At 37.7% G+C, this 14548-nt stretch overlaps 4 protein-coding genes across 4 annotated transcripts in view; 3 read left to right on the top strand and 1 right to left on the bottom strand.

Moving 5' to 3' along the window:
• The first annotated feature begins 525 nt into the window (after positions 1-525).
• On the top strand, positions 526-3885 carry LOC138123283 (presequence protease, mitochondrial). The gene is made up of 3 exons (XM_069037918.1): positions 526-649; positions 701-3057; positions 3108-3885. Exons 2-3 carry the CDS (start codon positions 719-721, stop codon positions 3838-3840), a joined length of 3072 nt encoding a protein of 1023 aa, XP_068894019.1. The 5' UTR covers positions 526-649; positions 701-718; the 3' UTR covers positions 3841-3885.
• A 383-nt stretch (positions 3886-4268) lies between these two features.
• Positions 4269-14087, top strand: LOC138123296 (probable methyltransferase-like protein 25). The gene is made up of 2 exons (XM_069037935.1): positions 4269-5005; positions 13502-14087. Exons 1-2 carry the CDS (start codon positions 4663-4665, stop codon positions 13864-13866), a joined length of 708 nt encoding a protein of 235 aa, XP_068894036.1. The 5' UTR covers positions 4269-4662; the 3' UTR covers positions 13867-14087.
• Positions 8581-13285, bottom strand: LOC138123295 (alpha-(1,3)-fucosyltransferase C-like). The gene is made up of 2 exons (XM_069037934.1): positions 13169-13285; positions 8581-10207 (listed from the first exon to the last, which is right to left on the bottom strand). Exon 2 carries the CDS (start codon positions 9714-9716, stop codon positions 8601-8603), a length of 1116 nt encoding a protein of 371 aa, XP_068894035.1. The 5' UTR covers positions 9717-10207; positions 13169-13285; the 3' UTR covers positions 8581-8600.
• Positions 9356-14548, top strand: part of nmdyn-D7 (nucleoside diphosphate kinase homolog 7) — a 47596-nt gene continuing 42403 nt past the window's right edge. Inside the window, exon 1 of the mRNA XM_069037933.1 lies at positions 9356-9482. The gene's annotated coding sequence lies outside the window, so the exon portion shown is untranslated. The remainder of the gene's footprint in view (positions 9483-14548) is intronic.

Below are 14548 nucleotides of genomic sequence, written 5' to 3'. Positions count from 1 at the left end.
TTTCTCACTTTTTGTTAAAATATCTTCTGACAGGACTCTCCTTCGAGCCACATCTTATTCCTGACAACTTTCCTCGAAATAGCCAATTATTCAGCCCCAGAAGACGCCTAACCGCGCACTACATGCATATTGTAAAACAGAGAACTTGTAAAATACTTTAAAAAACAATAAAGTTTCAACCTATTTTGAAAATTATGCTTTCAATGTTGGCAGCACACGTCGAGAAAAGACGTGGATTATTTAATTTTGCAGGATTGACGCCCTGCTTTTTGAATTTGTTTGTATTCACTTGCGTTCCAAATAATTTAATTTTGAGTTCTCTTATTTCTCTTAAAGTTTGTGTGTAAAGCAAGTGCGGTTGCTTTCATTTGTTGTAATTTTCTGACTTAATTTCGTTTGGGTGCAGTGCTTTGTGTTGCGTTTCCATTTCAAGGTCACAATTATTTAAGGTAATCAACAATTATCCGAAAATCTGATGTTTTACACGCGAAAATCTGTTACAAGCGCCTTAAGGTCGAAATTATTTAATTGCGTCAAAGTTGCGTAACGTTGCTTTTGTTTTGTAAGGTTATGTCAAACATGTTCTGAGGTTATGTGTATGTCTCGTGAGCTGTGCTGAATTTTCGTTAAAATTTTGTGAAACTGTCCGGTAAGTTGGCTGTAATTTATCAGTAATCAATAGATTAAATTGTGTCGACAGTTTAGTAACTAGAGAAAAATGTGGTACAAAAATTTGGGACCGCACCTAAAATCGCTCACGACTTTCAACAAAATCCTCAGACAAGCTTCGCAAGCAGTGCCGAGAAAAGTAGTAACGGAAAACAATGACTTGAACGTGTTTAAGATCGGACACAAGCTGCACGGATTCGAGGTGAAAGATGTTCGCGAAATCTCCGAATTCCGACTCACAGCCATTTATTTAATCCACGAGAAAACCCAAGCCGAATATTTGCACTTGTACAGAAACGACAGTAATAACGTTTTCGCGATCAATTTTCGCACCACGCCTAGGAACAGCACGGGGTTGCCGCACATTTTGGAGCACACCGTGCTCTGCGGCTCCCAACACTATCCAGTCAGAGACCCATTTTTTAAAATGCTGAACCGGTCCCTGGCCACGTTCATGAACGCGATGACCGGTTCGGACTATACCGTGTATCCGTTCAGCACTCAAAATTTGAGCGACTATCGCAACTTACAGAAAATATATCTGGACGCTGCTTTTCGCCCCAATTTGAAAGAACTAGACTTTATGCAGGAGGGCTGGAGGCTGGAAAATGTGAATCCGAACGACTGTGCCACCCCGTTGATCATCAAGGGGGTGGTTTACAACGAAATGAAGGGGGCGTTTTCAGAAAATGAAAGTCTGCTAGGGCAGAAACTGCAGAATTTAATTTTGCCGGACCACACGTATGGTGTCATTTCCGGCGGTGACCCCATGGAAATACCGAATTTGACGTGGGAGGACTTGAAGAATTTTCACGAACATCATTATCACCCCAGTAACGCTAAGTTTTATTCTTACGGCAATTTTCCTCTGTCCCCATCTTTGAGTTACATCGACAAAGAGTATTTGTCTCAGTTTGGCTACCAAGATACCACTCACACCATGGTACCCAGACAGACGCGTTGGACGGAACCTAAACGTGAACACCTCAACTGCCGTTTTGAGAATATGAGAGAGCCCTTAGAAAAACAGAACACCATATCTGTGTCTCTGCTTCTCTCAGATATCACAGAAATTTACGACACTTTCTTGATGCAGTTTGTTGCGGAGTTGTTAATAAAAGGCCCCAATTCTCCCTTTTACAAATCGATGATAGAACCAAACTTCTCTGGAGGTTTCACGCCCTCCACAGGCTACGACACCCAACCGAGAGACAGCGTTTTCACCATAGGTTTGCAAGGTTTAAAAAAGGAAGATTTCGATAAAGTCATCGGATTGTTTGATAGCACCTTGGACCAAGTTGTCAACAACGGATTTGACGAAAAGCACATCGAATCCATTCTCCACCGTTACGAGATTTCCATCAAACACGAAACGCCTAATTTTGGCCTGAACTTGTTGTTGGGTCTTGTGCCGACTTGGAACCACGGTGGTAATATTTTGACTGCATTGCAGATAAATACACTGATTGAAAAGCTTAAAAAAGAAATGAAGCAAGACAGTCATTACCTGCAAAACATAGTGAAGCAATATTTTAAGGATAATAAGCATCGCTTGATTTTGACCATGTCACCCGATATGGAGTACGAAAAGAAACAAAAAGCGATGGAGGACGAGTTAATAAGGAAAAAGACTGAGAAGCTGCCCGAAAGCGAGAAACAAATAATGTTCAAGAAGTGTTTGGAGCTGCAGAAAGCTCAGAACGAGCAACAGAATACTGATATTTTGCCTACGTTGTTGATGGAAGACATAAGTAATGATGTGGAAAAGATTCCAAGAGAAAGAGTGACGATTAATTCGGTTCCGATTCAAATAAACAAGGTCAATTCAAACGGAATAATTTATTTCAAAGCGTTGCTCAGTACTGTCGAGCTGTCTCCGGAGCAGCAGATGCTCCTGCCATTATTTTGCTACGTCATCAACAAACTAGGCTCCGACAAGCTAGACTATCGCGAATTTGACAGTCTGATGAACAGGAAGACGGCAGGATTGACCCTCCAACCCCACATCGGCGAAAGCTTGTTCCAATTGCACAGCTTCGAACCTTCCGTTTACATTTCGAGTTACTGTTTGGAAAAGAACGCCGACGCGATGTGGGAGTTGTGGTCGCAGATCTTCAACATAAGCAAGTTGCGCGACGTGGAGAGGTTTCAGATGCTGACGCAGCTCTACATGGCCAATCTGGCCCACGGGCTGGCGGACTCTGGTCACGTATACGCAATGCAAGCCGCCTCGGCTCTAGTTTCCGGAAGCGCTTACCAGAAGGAACTCTTGTCCGGACTCCAGCACATCGCCTACATGAAAAGACTGATCGGGACCTCCCACTACAAAGCGGTACTGGACGAGATTCTCAACATGGCCAAAATTATTTTCACAAAGAACAATATGAGGTCAGTCGAACAGTTCAGTGTGTTTTTGTCGAGTAATCGGGACTTTGCAGGTGCGCTTTTAATATCTCGCAGGAGAACCAGTCGAAGATCATGAAAACGTTCGCCAATTTTACTAAGCAACTCCCGGAGACTGCCAAGAAGACGCAGGATCGGAACTACGTGGAGGGGAAAGTTTGGGCGCCTCTGAACGCGGTCAACTGCCAACATCACGTTTTGAACGTTCCCGTTAATTACTGCAGCAAGGCGATCTTGACGGCGCCGTACAACAACAAGGATTACGCCAAGTTGAGGGTCTTGGCGCGACTGATCTCAGCCAAGTACCTCCATCCCGAATTAAGGGAAAGGCAAGGGGCTTACGGCGGGGGCGCCAGGATAACGATCGACGGCGCGTTCGTCTTCTACAGCTACAGAGATCCGAGGAATTTGCAGACTCTCGACGTCTTCGACAACACTTTCAAGTGGGTGCAGGAGAACATTGACAAAGTGTCGGCCCAAGAAATACTAGAATCTAAATTAGGGGTGTTTCAAGCGGTGGACGCGCCCATTCCTCCGAGTGCTAAAGGCTGTGATGAATTCTTGAGGAGGCTCACTCCAGACATCTTGCAAAGGCAAAGAGCCGAGATCATGTCTGTCGACCAAAACGCCCTGCAATGCGTAGCGGAAAAGTATTTAGCAAGCGGCGATCCCGCGATGAGCGGAAAAGTTGTCCTGGGACCAAAAAGTGATAAATTTGATACCAGCAGCCGCTCCAGCGAAATGTGGACCGTCATGGAGAATGAATGAAATTCTATGTACTTTGTATTGTTCAATAAATTTTGATTTGTTCTATTACGATTTGTTTATTTGGGTTGTTGGTTGCAGAGGTGATTATGGCGCTGCCACCACGTTATGACTCGATCAAAGCGTACCTCGAGGACGCCCTCGACTTTCTCAAGGACTATCACTGGCTCTACAGCACCCCTAACACGCATATATTAGTGAACACAGTGTTTGAGCGGTTTCCTTGTGAGTGGTTATTGTTTTTAAAGGATTTGTCTGCCGAACAGTTGAACAGTTTGTCGTCGGGGTCATTACCGGTAAGCGTAATGAATATTTTTATAAAAACAAATGGATATTTGTCAGTATCTATTTGAATTGTTGTAGGACAATGCACCACCCTCACTGGAGGATTTTTTTCGGAAAGTAGAGCGTCTAAGTTGCACCCTCCAGAAGACAGGCGACGAAAGTTCAAAATATGCAAAAAATTCAGGTTTGAGTAGAAAGAAAGAGCACGAGATTGTGTGTCTGGCCCCCATAATACACGACATATGTGAGAAGAGTGGGTGCGACTTTGTTGTAGATGTGGGGACAGGTCTAGTAGGTCTAGTTCAGTACGAAGAATGTGTGGTTAGTGTGTTTAATTAATTTCAGGGATATCTCCCACGATTTTTATACGAAAGATACAAATATCGCATTTTGGGGATTGAGGGGTGTTCCGAGAAAATCAAATTGGCTAAAATTCACCAGACCAAGTACCCCGAATCCAGCGACTGTATAAAATATTTTGAACACTTTGTTACTGAGGATTCTGAACAACAAATAAAAGAGGTGTTGGACAATGTTCCAATGAAGCATGCTTGCATCACAGGTCTGCACGCCTGTGCCGATTTAAGCGTGACAATTTTGGAAATATTTGCCAAGTTGGACGTGGCCAAATCGATGGTGATAATGCCTTGTTGCTACCACAGGTTGAAACAGAAGGAAAGAGGTTTTGAAAATTTTCCAAAGAGTAAATTGCTTGGTCTGGTGGTGGGGGAGCGTGAAGCTCTAGATTTTTTGAATGTGCCTTTTTTACGACTGGCTTGTCAAAGCTCGGGGGATGGATTTGCTAGAATGACGGAAGTGGAACGCGAGGCTCATACCAATGGTTGCCTTTTTAGGGCCATTCTTCAGGATGTGGCAGAGGCAGGTTAGGAAAATTCAAACTTAACTTTTCCATGCACAACACTTGATTATAAATTTTCGACACGACTTCGTATTCATATGTATATATTTAGCGATTTTTTTTTTGTGGTTTTAGAGAGTATGAAATACACTTTTCAAGAAATTAACTTTTACTCATCTACTGCTGATTTATCTGTAGTATTGGCGATTCCAGTTATCAGTGAGGTATCTGGCGTGAATTAAAAAATTTTAAGGGACACTCAAGCCGATGGCTATTGAAATGACAGTTTAATTGATAAATATTATTTAAAAATGACTAAAAATAAGACCGATAAAACAAATTGTGTTGTTTTTGGCTGTAACACGTGTCGAAAAAACGAACCAGGAGCATGTTCTATGTATTTATTTCCGCGTTGTGGATTGTGACGTAAAAGCAAAATGTTTTCGGTTCAAGGACCGGGTAGAGAGAACGAAACATAGGGAAAACCTTCCTCTAATTATAATGAGGGTCTGTAGAAAACACTTTAAAAAAGACGACTACATTTGTAAGTAAAATATGTAGTATTTTAAGGTTATATTTTGAAATGATTTATATTGGGTGACTACTCAAGGCACTCAGCAGATGCGGCAAACATTCAGAAATCAAACGGCGTCAATCATTTTAATTTATGTGCAACAATTTGGAAGGTACGAATTTTCGAAGGGACCCCTGCAATTCGAAATTCTGGTAAAAAAAGCGCCACTGATCAAAAACGATGGCAGATAAGTAAAAACGACCTGTATATTTTTGATTCATAATTTAGCATAGAATTCAAAAATAAAATCAAACTGGGTAGGTTTCGTTTAAAAAAACATAACTTTAGTGTTTTTATAATATTGAAACACACTGTATATGTATACAGGGTGTAACGGAAATAAGTACATTAATTTTAACCAGTAACAGAACTCATCATGATGAACAATTTTTCTATGTACCATTTTTTCCAAATCGGCAGTTTTGTTTAGCGTACTTATTTGTACTTATTTCTGTTACACGCTGTATACCGCAATATTTTCCGAATGTGCAGTAGAAGCGTAGCTATCATCTATAGTATTGCCGTTATAACTTTTTATCTGCTCCGCCCACATAAATTGACCAATGAGAATCAAAGCCAGATTTAATCTGTATAATTTTTCATCACATTTGCCACTTAAAAAACTTAAGGTTAGGATTTTGCTGTCAAGTCCACAATTATTGTTTTAGGTTTTAAAACATAAAATGTCGTTAAAGCTAGTATAACACGATACTAAATTTCACAGAAAATTCTGTAAAAATGACAAAGACAGACTGTGATCCTGATCGTTCATTGGTCCTGATCGAGGGTCTCTCTCATTTTCTAACAAATTTTCTACAAAAATTAGCATCGTGTCAAACTAGCTTAAGACAATTCGAATGTCAGAATTTTTTTTCTGTGTAAATCAGATGGTCTTAACAACCTATTTGATTGGTAACTAAGAAAATGTAATGGGCGGGGCATAAATGTTACGTTGTCCTTGGTATAGAAAAAAGTAAAAGTTGATATCTTTAATAACAAACAAGTTATGGAGTTTTTCGCAACTCTGGGACACCCAGTATCTGTGCGATTAAGCTAAGACGGACGTTTCGATAAAACAAAAGATGAGGTAGCACTGTTGATTTGTTTCTTGTTGGTCACTCTGCACTTAATACAGTGTGGAATAAAATGATTTACATCTAGTTACCTTTGGAATTTTTGCACATGTAAATTTTCCTGTACCGCTCTACTTTTTTTTTTGAAGTGCCAAACTATTAGTTCTGTCAATCAATGTCATCAATCGAATTGACAATTGTTACAATTTACTAAATTGAATTAACAAACGTTGGTGGCCACTTTCAACACTAGCTTTTGTTAGCTCCTTTTTCATTTCAATTTTTACTTTGCATTCATATCATCCCTTCGCAATAAATCACATTTGGAATTTTGGAATATTTTGAGGTTAGGCTTTCTTTTTTTTTGTAGAGCCACATTTCGTATTTTTACAAGGGTAATGCAAAGGTAACTAGATGTAAATCATTTTATTCCACACTGTACCGGGTGACATGAGTTTTATCGTCAGTGCGAAAACATCCACTTCTAATCAATTTAAAATTCTCAAAAAATTCAGGAATGATTGTGTATCACTCTAGAACAGTCTGTAAAAATTTCAAAATTTTTAATAAAACAGGTAAAGATTTTGTTTTAATTCAATAACCGCTACATTAATTTACATAATTTTTCACTGAGAGTCCTTTCAAACATTAAGAAAAAATTTGGTGTCATTGAAATCATGAAAACATCACCGGTTTTTGAAATAAATGGAATTTGATATTAAAGCCTAAAATTTAGCTATGATTTATTATTAAATTGGGCGGTCAGTTCCACAAAAGAAGTTGACGTAGGTTATTTATGATACCCTTTAGGGACTTAAGAATTACTAGAAAAGTGGTCAACAGATGTTCCCAACAATGAGATATTTATTTATGACACTGCAGTTGTAAATCTTGGTCATTTTTCGCTCTTAATGTTAAAATTGGAATAATTCAAAAACGAATAACTTTCTTTTGATGCGAATTTCGTAAATGTGTTCTTTGAATTAATTGTGAATTATGAGCGTGTACGAAAAAAATTTTTTTTTGTTCAAAATCGATTTTTTAAATTTTATGGCTCTGAATTTAGTGATAACTGAAAATTGATTACACACATTTGAAGTCTTATGTCAAGGGAATGTAACCCTAAAGTTTCTTAATTTTTACTAATTTTTTAATAGGGTTAATCGTGCTGACGGTAAAACTCATCTCATCCGGTACAAAACTGGAGCTAATAATTATTATTTTCTATTATACTCGTATTCGTAATTATCAGGCACGTAATGGGCCTATTGCGTCCAGGAAATATTTTAGCTGTTACCAATAACAATTTTTATCCAAATTTTATACATATGGGGCCCCCGAACAATAAGACATCACTTAATGTTTACTAACCTCATTACCAATTTGTTTTGGGCGTTAAAATCCTTTATAATTTTACTGATCTGTGACAATCAAAATACCGAAAGAAAATTCATATATGATGGCGAGCCATCAAATAAAATGGATTCATAATTGCAGATCGCGTTTTACTACAATTAGTAGTGGATTAGTTAATTTCTTGAAGGAGTGTACAGGAACAGTCGCTTATTCATTATTGTTTCGTGCTTAACTTTCCACTTTTAAGTGAATATAAATATTTGGTTGTTAACATAACATAACGCAAATATGGTGTGTTATCATTTTGGAGGCCGTACGGTATTGGTGATTCAGAACATAGATAAAGATAGTTTGACAATATCGTTACCACTTTTAACAAGAGCTAATTGATACGACTATTTACTCGGGGTTACCACTGTCCACTCAAGGACTCTGTTATCGTGAAGTAAAATAGAGTGCTTTTATAGGTTTTGGTATAAAAAATTGTAACCGTTTTATTTTCGTTGTCTGGGTAAAGTCTGATATCAGTGCGATAACGAGACCTTTCGGTCACCCCAAATGGTTAAAATTTAAACGAACAAGAATAAATACACGGCGATAACAAACAAATGTATTGTCACAAAAAGTGTTTTATAAAATTATTATTGGAACACTTGTCTGATTTGTCTCCGCTCCACCACCTAACTATGTCACCGTAGGACTTCGGTTCTATTGGTTGATTTAATTTTTGGCACAAGGAACAAAGAGTGAGTTTATTACTCGTATCCGCTACGTAGTCTCTTTTCCATTGAAAATATTTCAAGTACTCTTCCGGATTGTGGTCCAGATACCGGATGTACTCCGCCAGATCCTTCACAGACTTGAAGTCCATCACATCTATCACAGATTTGGGAGGCGCGACGGTGGCGTAATCCGCACCCCCGTACACTATAGGAACAATGTTTCTTTTCAAAATGCTGTACAGTTTTTCCGTCACGTAGTCTTCACAAATCGAGTTTTCGAACGACAGATAGAACTTGTAGTCCCTCTCCATCATCTTGTAGCACTGTTCGCCGGTCTTCCTGGGGCAACTTAACTCGCCGCACACCCCGTACACGTCAACCTGCACGTACTTGCGGATTTCGTTGTAGAGGCGCTCCCGCTGGCTGGATGTGCCACAGTTCGAGACGAACCACGCGATTTTCTTCGGCCTCTTTTGGATCTCTTCTATTGTCGGCGGCTCGTAGCCGGTTTGTTTCTTCTCGATGAAGCCGTAAGGACGAAAGACGTCCGAGTCCAGTCTGTACGTCATGGTCCAGTTGTAGAAGTCGTTGTAGTGCTTGATGAAGCTCGGAGTGTGAACGGGAGATTCTTGATTGGAGAAAATGTAAACTTGGCCCGGACTGCGTTTTTCCGGCTTGCCAAACGCCGCTTCGTTGTATTCGATGGCGTGGAAGAGAATTGCGTTAAATTTTTCGATCGGGAGCGCCTCCTTAAAGTGGGTAGCGTGGCAGTTGTTGTAAGTACAATTTTCGAAGATTTTCTCACCCAGGCCGAGATTGAAATCCACCGCTTGGAACATCGGCGTCCAGTACAGTATCCTCTTCACGTTTGTTTTATTTGGTGGCGGTATTTTAATTTCCCCGATTTCGTCCATGCGTTGAGACAAGAATACATTTCTGTATTGCAGCAGGAGCAGACAGGATGTTAACAACAATATTAACGCGATGAATATTCTGCGCAATTGGTTCATTTTTGTGTTGAAGGAAGCACAGACTGCGAAAAACTAAACTGTTTGCGGTCGGGACGGAGTGTTAACTGCTTGCTTGGCCTCATGAACGGTCCCATCCTATCTCTTGGTATACGAACGAGTTGGATTAAGAAATAAAAATGTGATAAAATTGATAAAAGATAGCGTTGCGTGCGTACCCACCTTTATTATGAATTTTATTTCCCGGATATCCAGTGCGTGGCGGGTGATCTATTAATCGTCAGCGGTGCACCGCGCTGGGTGGACTACTCTAGTGAAAACGGACGTGTTCTACTATTCGTTCAAGTTAGCAACAATATATCGGCATGTTTTCGTAATTGTTCTCGCTTTCATTGTAATTTAACACGTGCTGTCGAGTGCGAAGTTTCGTTATGTTCTTAATCGGTGAGAAACCGCCAAGACTGATTTGTTATCGGGCGTCTCCTCTCAAATCTGTTCGCTTTATTCGGCAAAATTTCATTTTGATAGTCAAACTGGAAAAATAAAAATAGAATTATTAAATTAGTTGTGCGCCACAACAAAGCCCGCTATAACTTCATTTGAAATGGTTGATCCACCATCGAGATTCGACCGTGCAATTGAATTTCCGTCTGAAATTTGGTTTATCTAATAATAACTGTTAACATTTCCAGTACGTATTTACCTGTGGGAATTATTCGGGCGAGCGCAAAAGTTATTTAAAGAAATCGGTTTTCCGGGAAAAAATTTCGACGAGGTGGGATCAACTAATTAATTGTTCTTTAGGCGGAATATATTTTGTTTTTTTACATTTTAAGAATGTATTTTCATATACAGTAGTGTCCCTATTATCGAGATCGCGGTCATCCGAAGTCCGCGTTATCCGAAATTGTAATACATATGTGTAAAACTGCTTGGACAAATTTATTTTTTCAAGGAAATTTGTCAACTTCTTTGTTGATCATTTTCATTACGTTTAATATCAATTGCATTTTTTTAGTGTCTTTCCATCTCCGCGCATAATGTTTTTTTGCACTTTAATGAAGTCTCATTGATATAAACTCACGTAAATTTGGAAATAACAGGAATTATTTATTGATTTACTCCCATATACATGAAATGTATGTGTTCAGCCAATCAGAGCGCTTGCTTTCATCCAATAAAAAATGTTTATCGCGATGAAAACGTCCTACTACTCTGTCATCTGTCAAAAGTGATTAAAATTGCATGCTAAAGTCTGTCTCAATTCTAAATTTCCACCAACACTGCATTCTATACGTTGGAAATACAACCGGCAACACTATTTGGTGAAAAATGCGTCAGATTGTATTTGTTAGGTTATCTGTCAATCTCCGTTTTTACGACTCAAAATTTTAGAATAAAGGTAAAGAATGAAAAACCTTTTTTAAAATGCAGCAAATAAGTAGGTAGAAAATCAAATTCTAAAAGCAAAATAAACTCATGAACTAATTTTAATGTTTTCGAATCATGTTTATAAAATCATTATATTGCCAACTTTGGTTATAAGAATCCCCAATTTAGAAATATTTTTATTTTGCCAACATAATTCAACAGGTGGTGGCAATTTAGAATTGAGACAAACTACACTCCTGTCACATTCTCAAATTGTTTTTAATAACTGTATTATAAATAAATAATTACTGAACGTTAAAGTTTGTATTCTGGAATTAATCTTGCCAAAAATAACACAATCTAATTTTTTATAAATATTTCTGTGACATACTTTGTAATACATAGTTATTTGTCACACTAGAGTGAAAAACAACCTTCCTCACGTGTTGGACACAACATTTTTTCTACATGTTGCAATTTTTTTTCTATCTCTTTCGTCTTGTGAATATGTCAAATGGCTTTACGTTAACAGTTTCAAAGTATTGCCTATGTGCTCTGATTGCATCTGCAAATTATAAAAATAATGTACGGGGTGATCGAGAAAATTTTAATCAGGAAGGACTGTTTGAGTTGGTACCTAATACCATTAAGAACTTTTTTTTTCTGCTATTTGCAACACTGCAACCGGATATGCTTTGTTGGTGTATTTGACAGATATTTGACGATTCTGACGTAACATAACAAGGACAAAATAGTAGGTAAGAAATTTAATTTGAAATGCAGAACACTTATCTAAAAGAAACTAAAGGAAATACTCGAAGTGCTCCCCATTTTGCTCTAATGCTCTAAACATAAATTAACTCTTCTTTTCAGGCTCTCGACAGATTCACCATGTTTAATTTAATTCGAAATGTCAAATGTTACTTGTCAAGAATTCAGCTGTCAGTGTCAAGTCGTCAACAATCGAAAGTTGTACCATTTAAGAATAAAATTCAGTATTACCAACTCAAACAGCCCTTCTTGATTCAGTATTTTGCAGATTTTCGCTTAAAGTGCAATTTTTACCCTTTTGCGATGACGTCATTATCTAATAACTTCACGTATGTTTGAGCTAGGATCAGAAACAAATTTGAATTGATCATAAATAACTATTATGTTTCAAATTTGTTGACAATTGCTTCGAAAGGTTATGTTTTTAATCAATGTAATAAGTGAAAGAAATTAAAAATTGACAAATTGACAGGAGCATAAAATAACCACAAAGTAACCAACAATAAATAAACGTTTTTTTTTGTTTTTTCTGTTTCTGTCGTTTCAGTAGAGAGAAAGCGAGAAAGCAAATCGTGATCACCTCAAAAGGGTAAAAATTGGACTATATCTGAAATGAGTCCGGTCCGGATAATCGAGAGTCTACTGTAAGCACATATTTTTATTGGTTTTTCATAAATAATATTTGCACATTTAGGAATTTAGGAACATCATTTTTAATCACATATTATATCCCAAGTGCAAAATTTTTTATCGGAAAATTTTTTGCTAATGAACGAAAACATCCATAAATGAGACCAATTATTATCAAATAAGAGCACGAGATGAAGTCGAGGGCTTTTATTTGATAATAAAATTGGTCTTCTGACCGAATAATTTATGGATATTTGAGTTCATTAGCAAAAAATTTGCCGATATTAAAGTTTTGCACGAGGGGTATACGGTTGATTATTTCCTGAATAGGATGAAAACAAACGCATTATTTCCAATCATTTTTATTCAAATAATTTATTTAAAAAAAAAATCAGGTACCAACATTTTTTATGCGATTATTGCACAGTGTGCATTTTAGAGAAATTTTATCGGGTTATTTTTTGTTTTATCGTTTTGATTGGTCAATATTTTTCACGTAATTGGTTGCTAGACACATGAAGGAAATAATCGTCATAAAAATATAAAATGAGAAAACTGGACAAAATATTCCACACAGCATTTTTAGGATCTAATAAAATTTGTTTTTCTATTTTACGCACAGATAACAGATTCCTACCTAGATATTTAATGTTTTAGTAATTAGAGGAGAGATATTGAATTACATATTTATTTCTTGTTCAAGACTAAATACTAACACTTACCAGATAAATAGTAGTAGTAGTCGACACTGGCGTTAAAAATATTTACAAATGTATCAGTGGTAAAGCGAGGATTCCGTTCTTGATACAATGGATTATAATGATTATATACATAAAAAACTTGGGCGCGAAATAGTCGTTACCAGAGTTGTATGTGCATAATCGTAATGGTTAATTATCCCGTGTGGTGTGGGTTGCTATCAAAAATGCAATGAAACAGTGAGTCATCATTCCAAGTGTTGTTTCTAATTGTCGTAAGGTGAATTTAGTAACTTTGAAGCCGACAATCCCCCCATAATTACGAGTTAATCTGAATTTGAATCATCTTTATTGCAGAGCATTACCAGGTGAGGCGATTAAAAAGAAAATCTGGAAAGTTTAAGCCGTCCCCCGAAATCAGCGAACCCTTCGAAACTTACTTAACCAACCTGAAACACACCCACGTCCTAATCGGGGGCGAAATAACTGATCGTCAATTCTTAACAAAAATGCGTGAAAAATGGACGCAACATAAAGGGAAAGCTTACCTGATCGGAGCCCTAGCTGCGTTTCAAGCTGCCATGCAGAATATATGCGAAAATGTGGTGCTTTTAGATCGAGTTATGTTTTTAAAGGAGAAAGGGGTGGAATGTTTTGTTGTGAAGGTTACGGATCAGGGGATTTCACCCAGGTGTCACGCCCTAGTAGCTGTGAAGCCGTAAAAGTGGTTTTATTGGATACAAGTGGAGGTTTACGGGTCGTTTTTGAAATTGTTTCCATTACACTGTGTCTCATCTTCGATTTAACTGTGACCCAAGATTGGGGAAGTTGGGGGATTATGCTAATCAACAGCAACTAATTTATGCAAAGGATTAACATAAATTATTGTAAAATCGTTTTTACATTGTAGATGTTCAAATAAAACCGTGTTTTACACCCGAAAGGTACGTCATTTCCTTCTTTTTTTTCTATCGATTTTTAATTTACTCGCAACTAACATTTTACCGTATTGGGCAGAATGATAGTTATTGGCGCTCGCATTTAGTATAAATATTTATACTAACTTGGGAGAATTCGCTGCAAAGGAACTCAACGAGACACAAGGTGATTGTTGGAGCGAAAAATTATTCAATCGCAATGGCGAGAATTGGTGCTATTTGAGTTCATTATCATTTGTATTATTTGCAATAACGGGGAGTTATTTAGTCTTTTATTTTTGATGAAATTGAATTTTATTTTCACCTCCAATTTCTAGTCTGTGGTAAATAGAACAAAGTTGCAATATTCTCTTTATTTACCTGTTTCTAAACACACATTCCGCTCACATAACTTCATTCAAAAAGGCACAAAATTACGAGTGCATAATTTTTTACATTTTAATTTTTTATTATTGCCGCCCAGATG

Source organism: Tenebrio molitor, chromosome 2 (assembly GCF_963966145.1).
Source record: "Tenebrio molitor chromosome 2, icTenMoli1.1, whole genome shotgun sequence".
Classification (NCBI taxonomy): domain Eukaryota; kingdom Metazoa; phylum Arthropoda; class Insecta; order Coleoptera; family Tenebrionidae; genus Tenebrio; species Tenebrio molitor.
The sequence above is the reverse complement of the archived record's forward strand: the minus strand, read 5'-3'. Positions and strand labels throughout refer to the sequence as shown.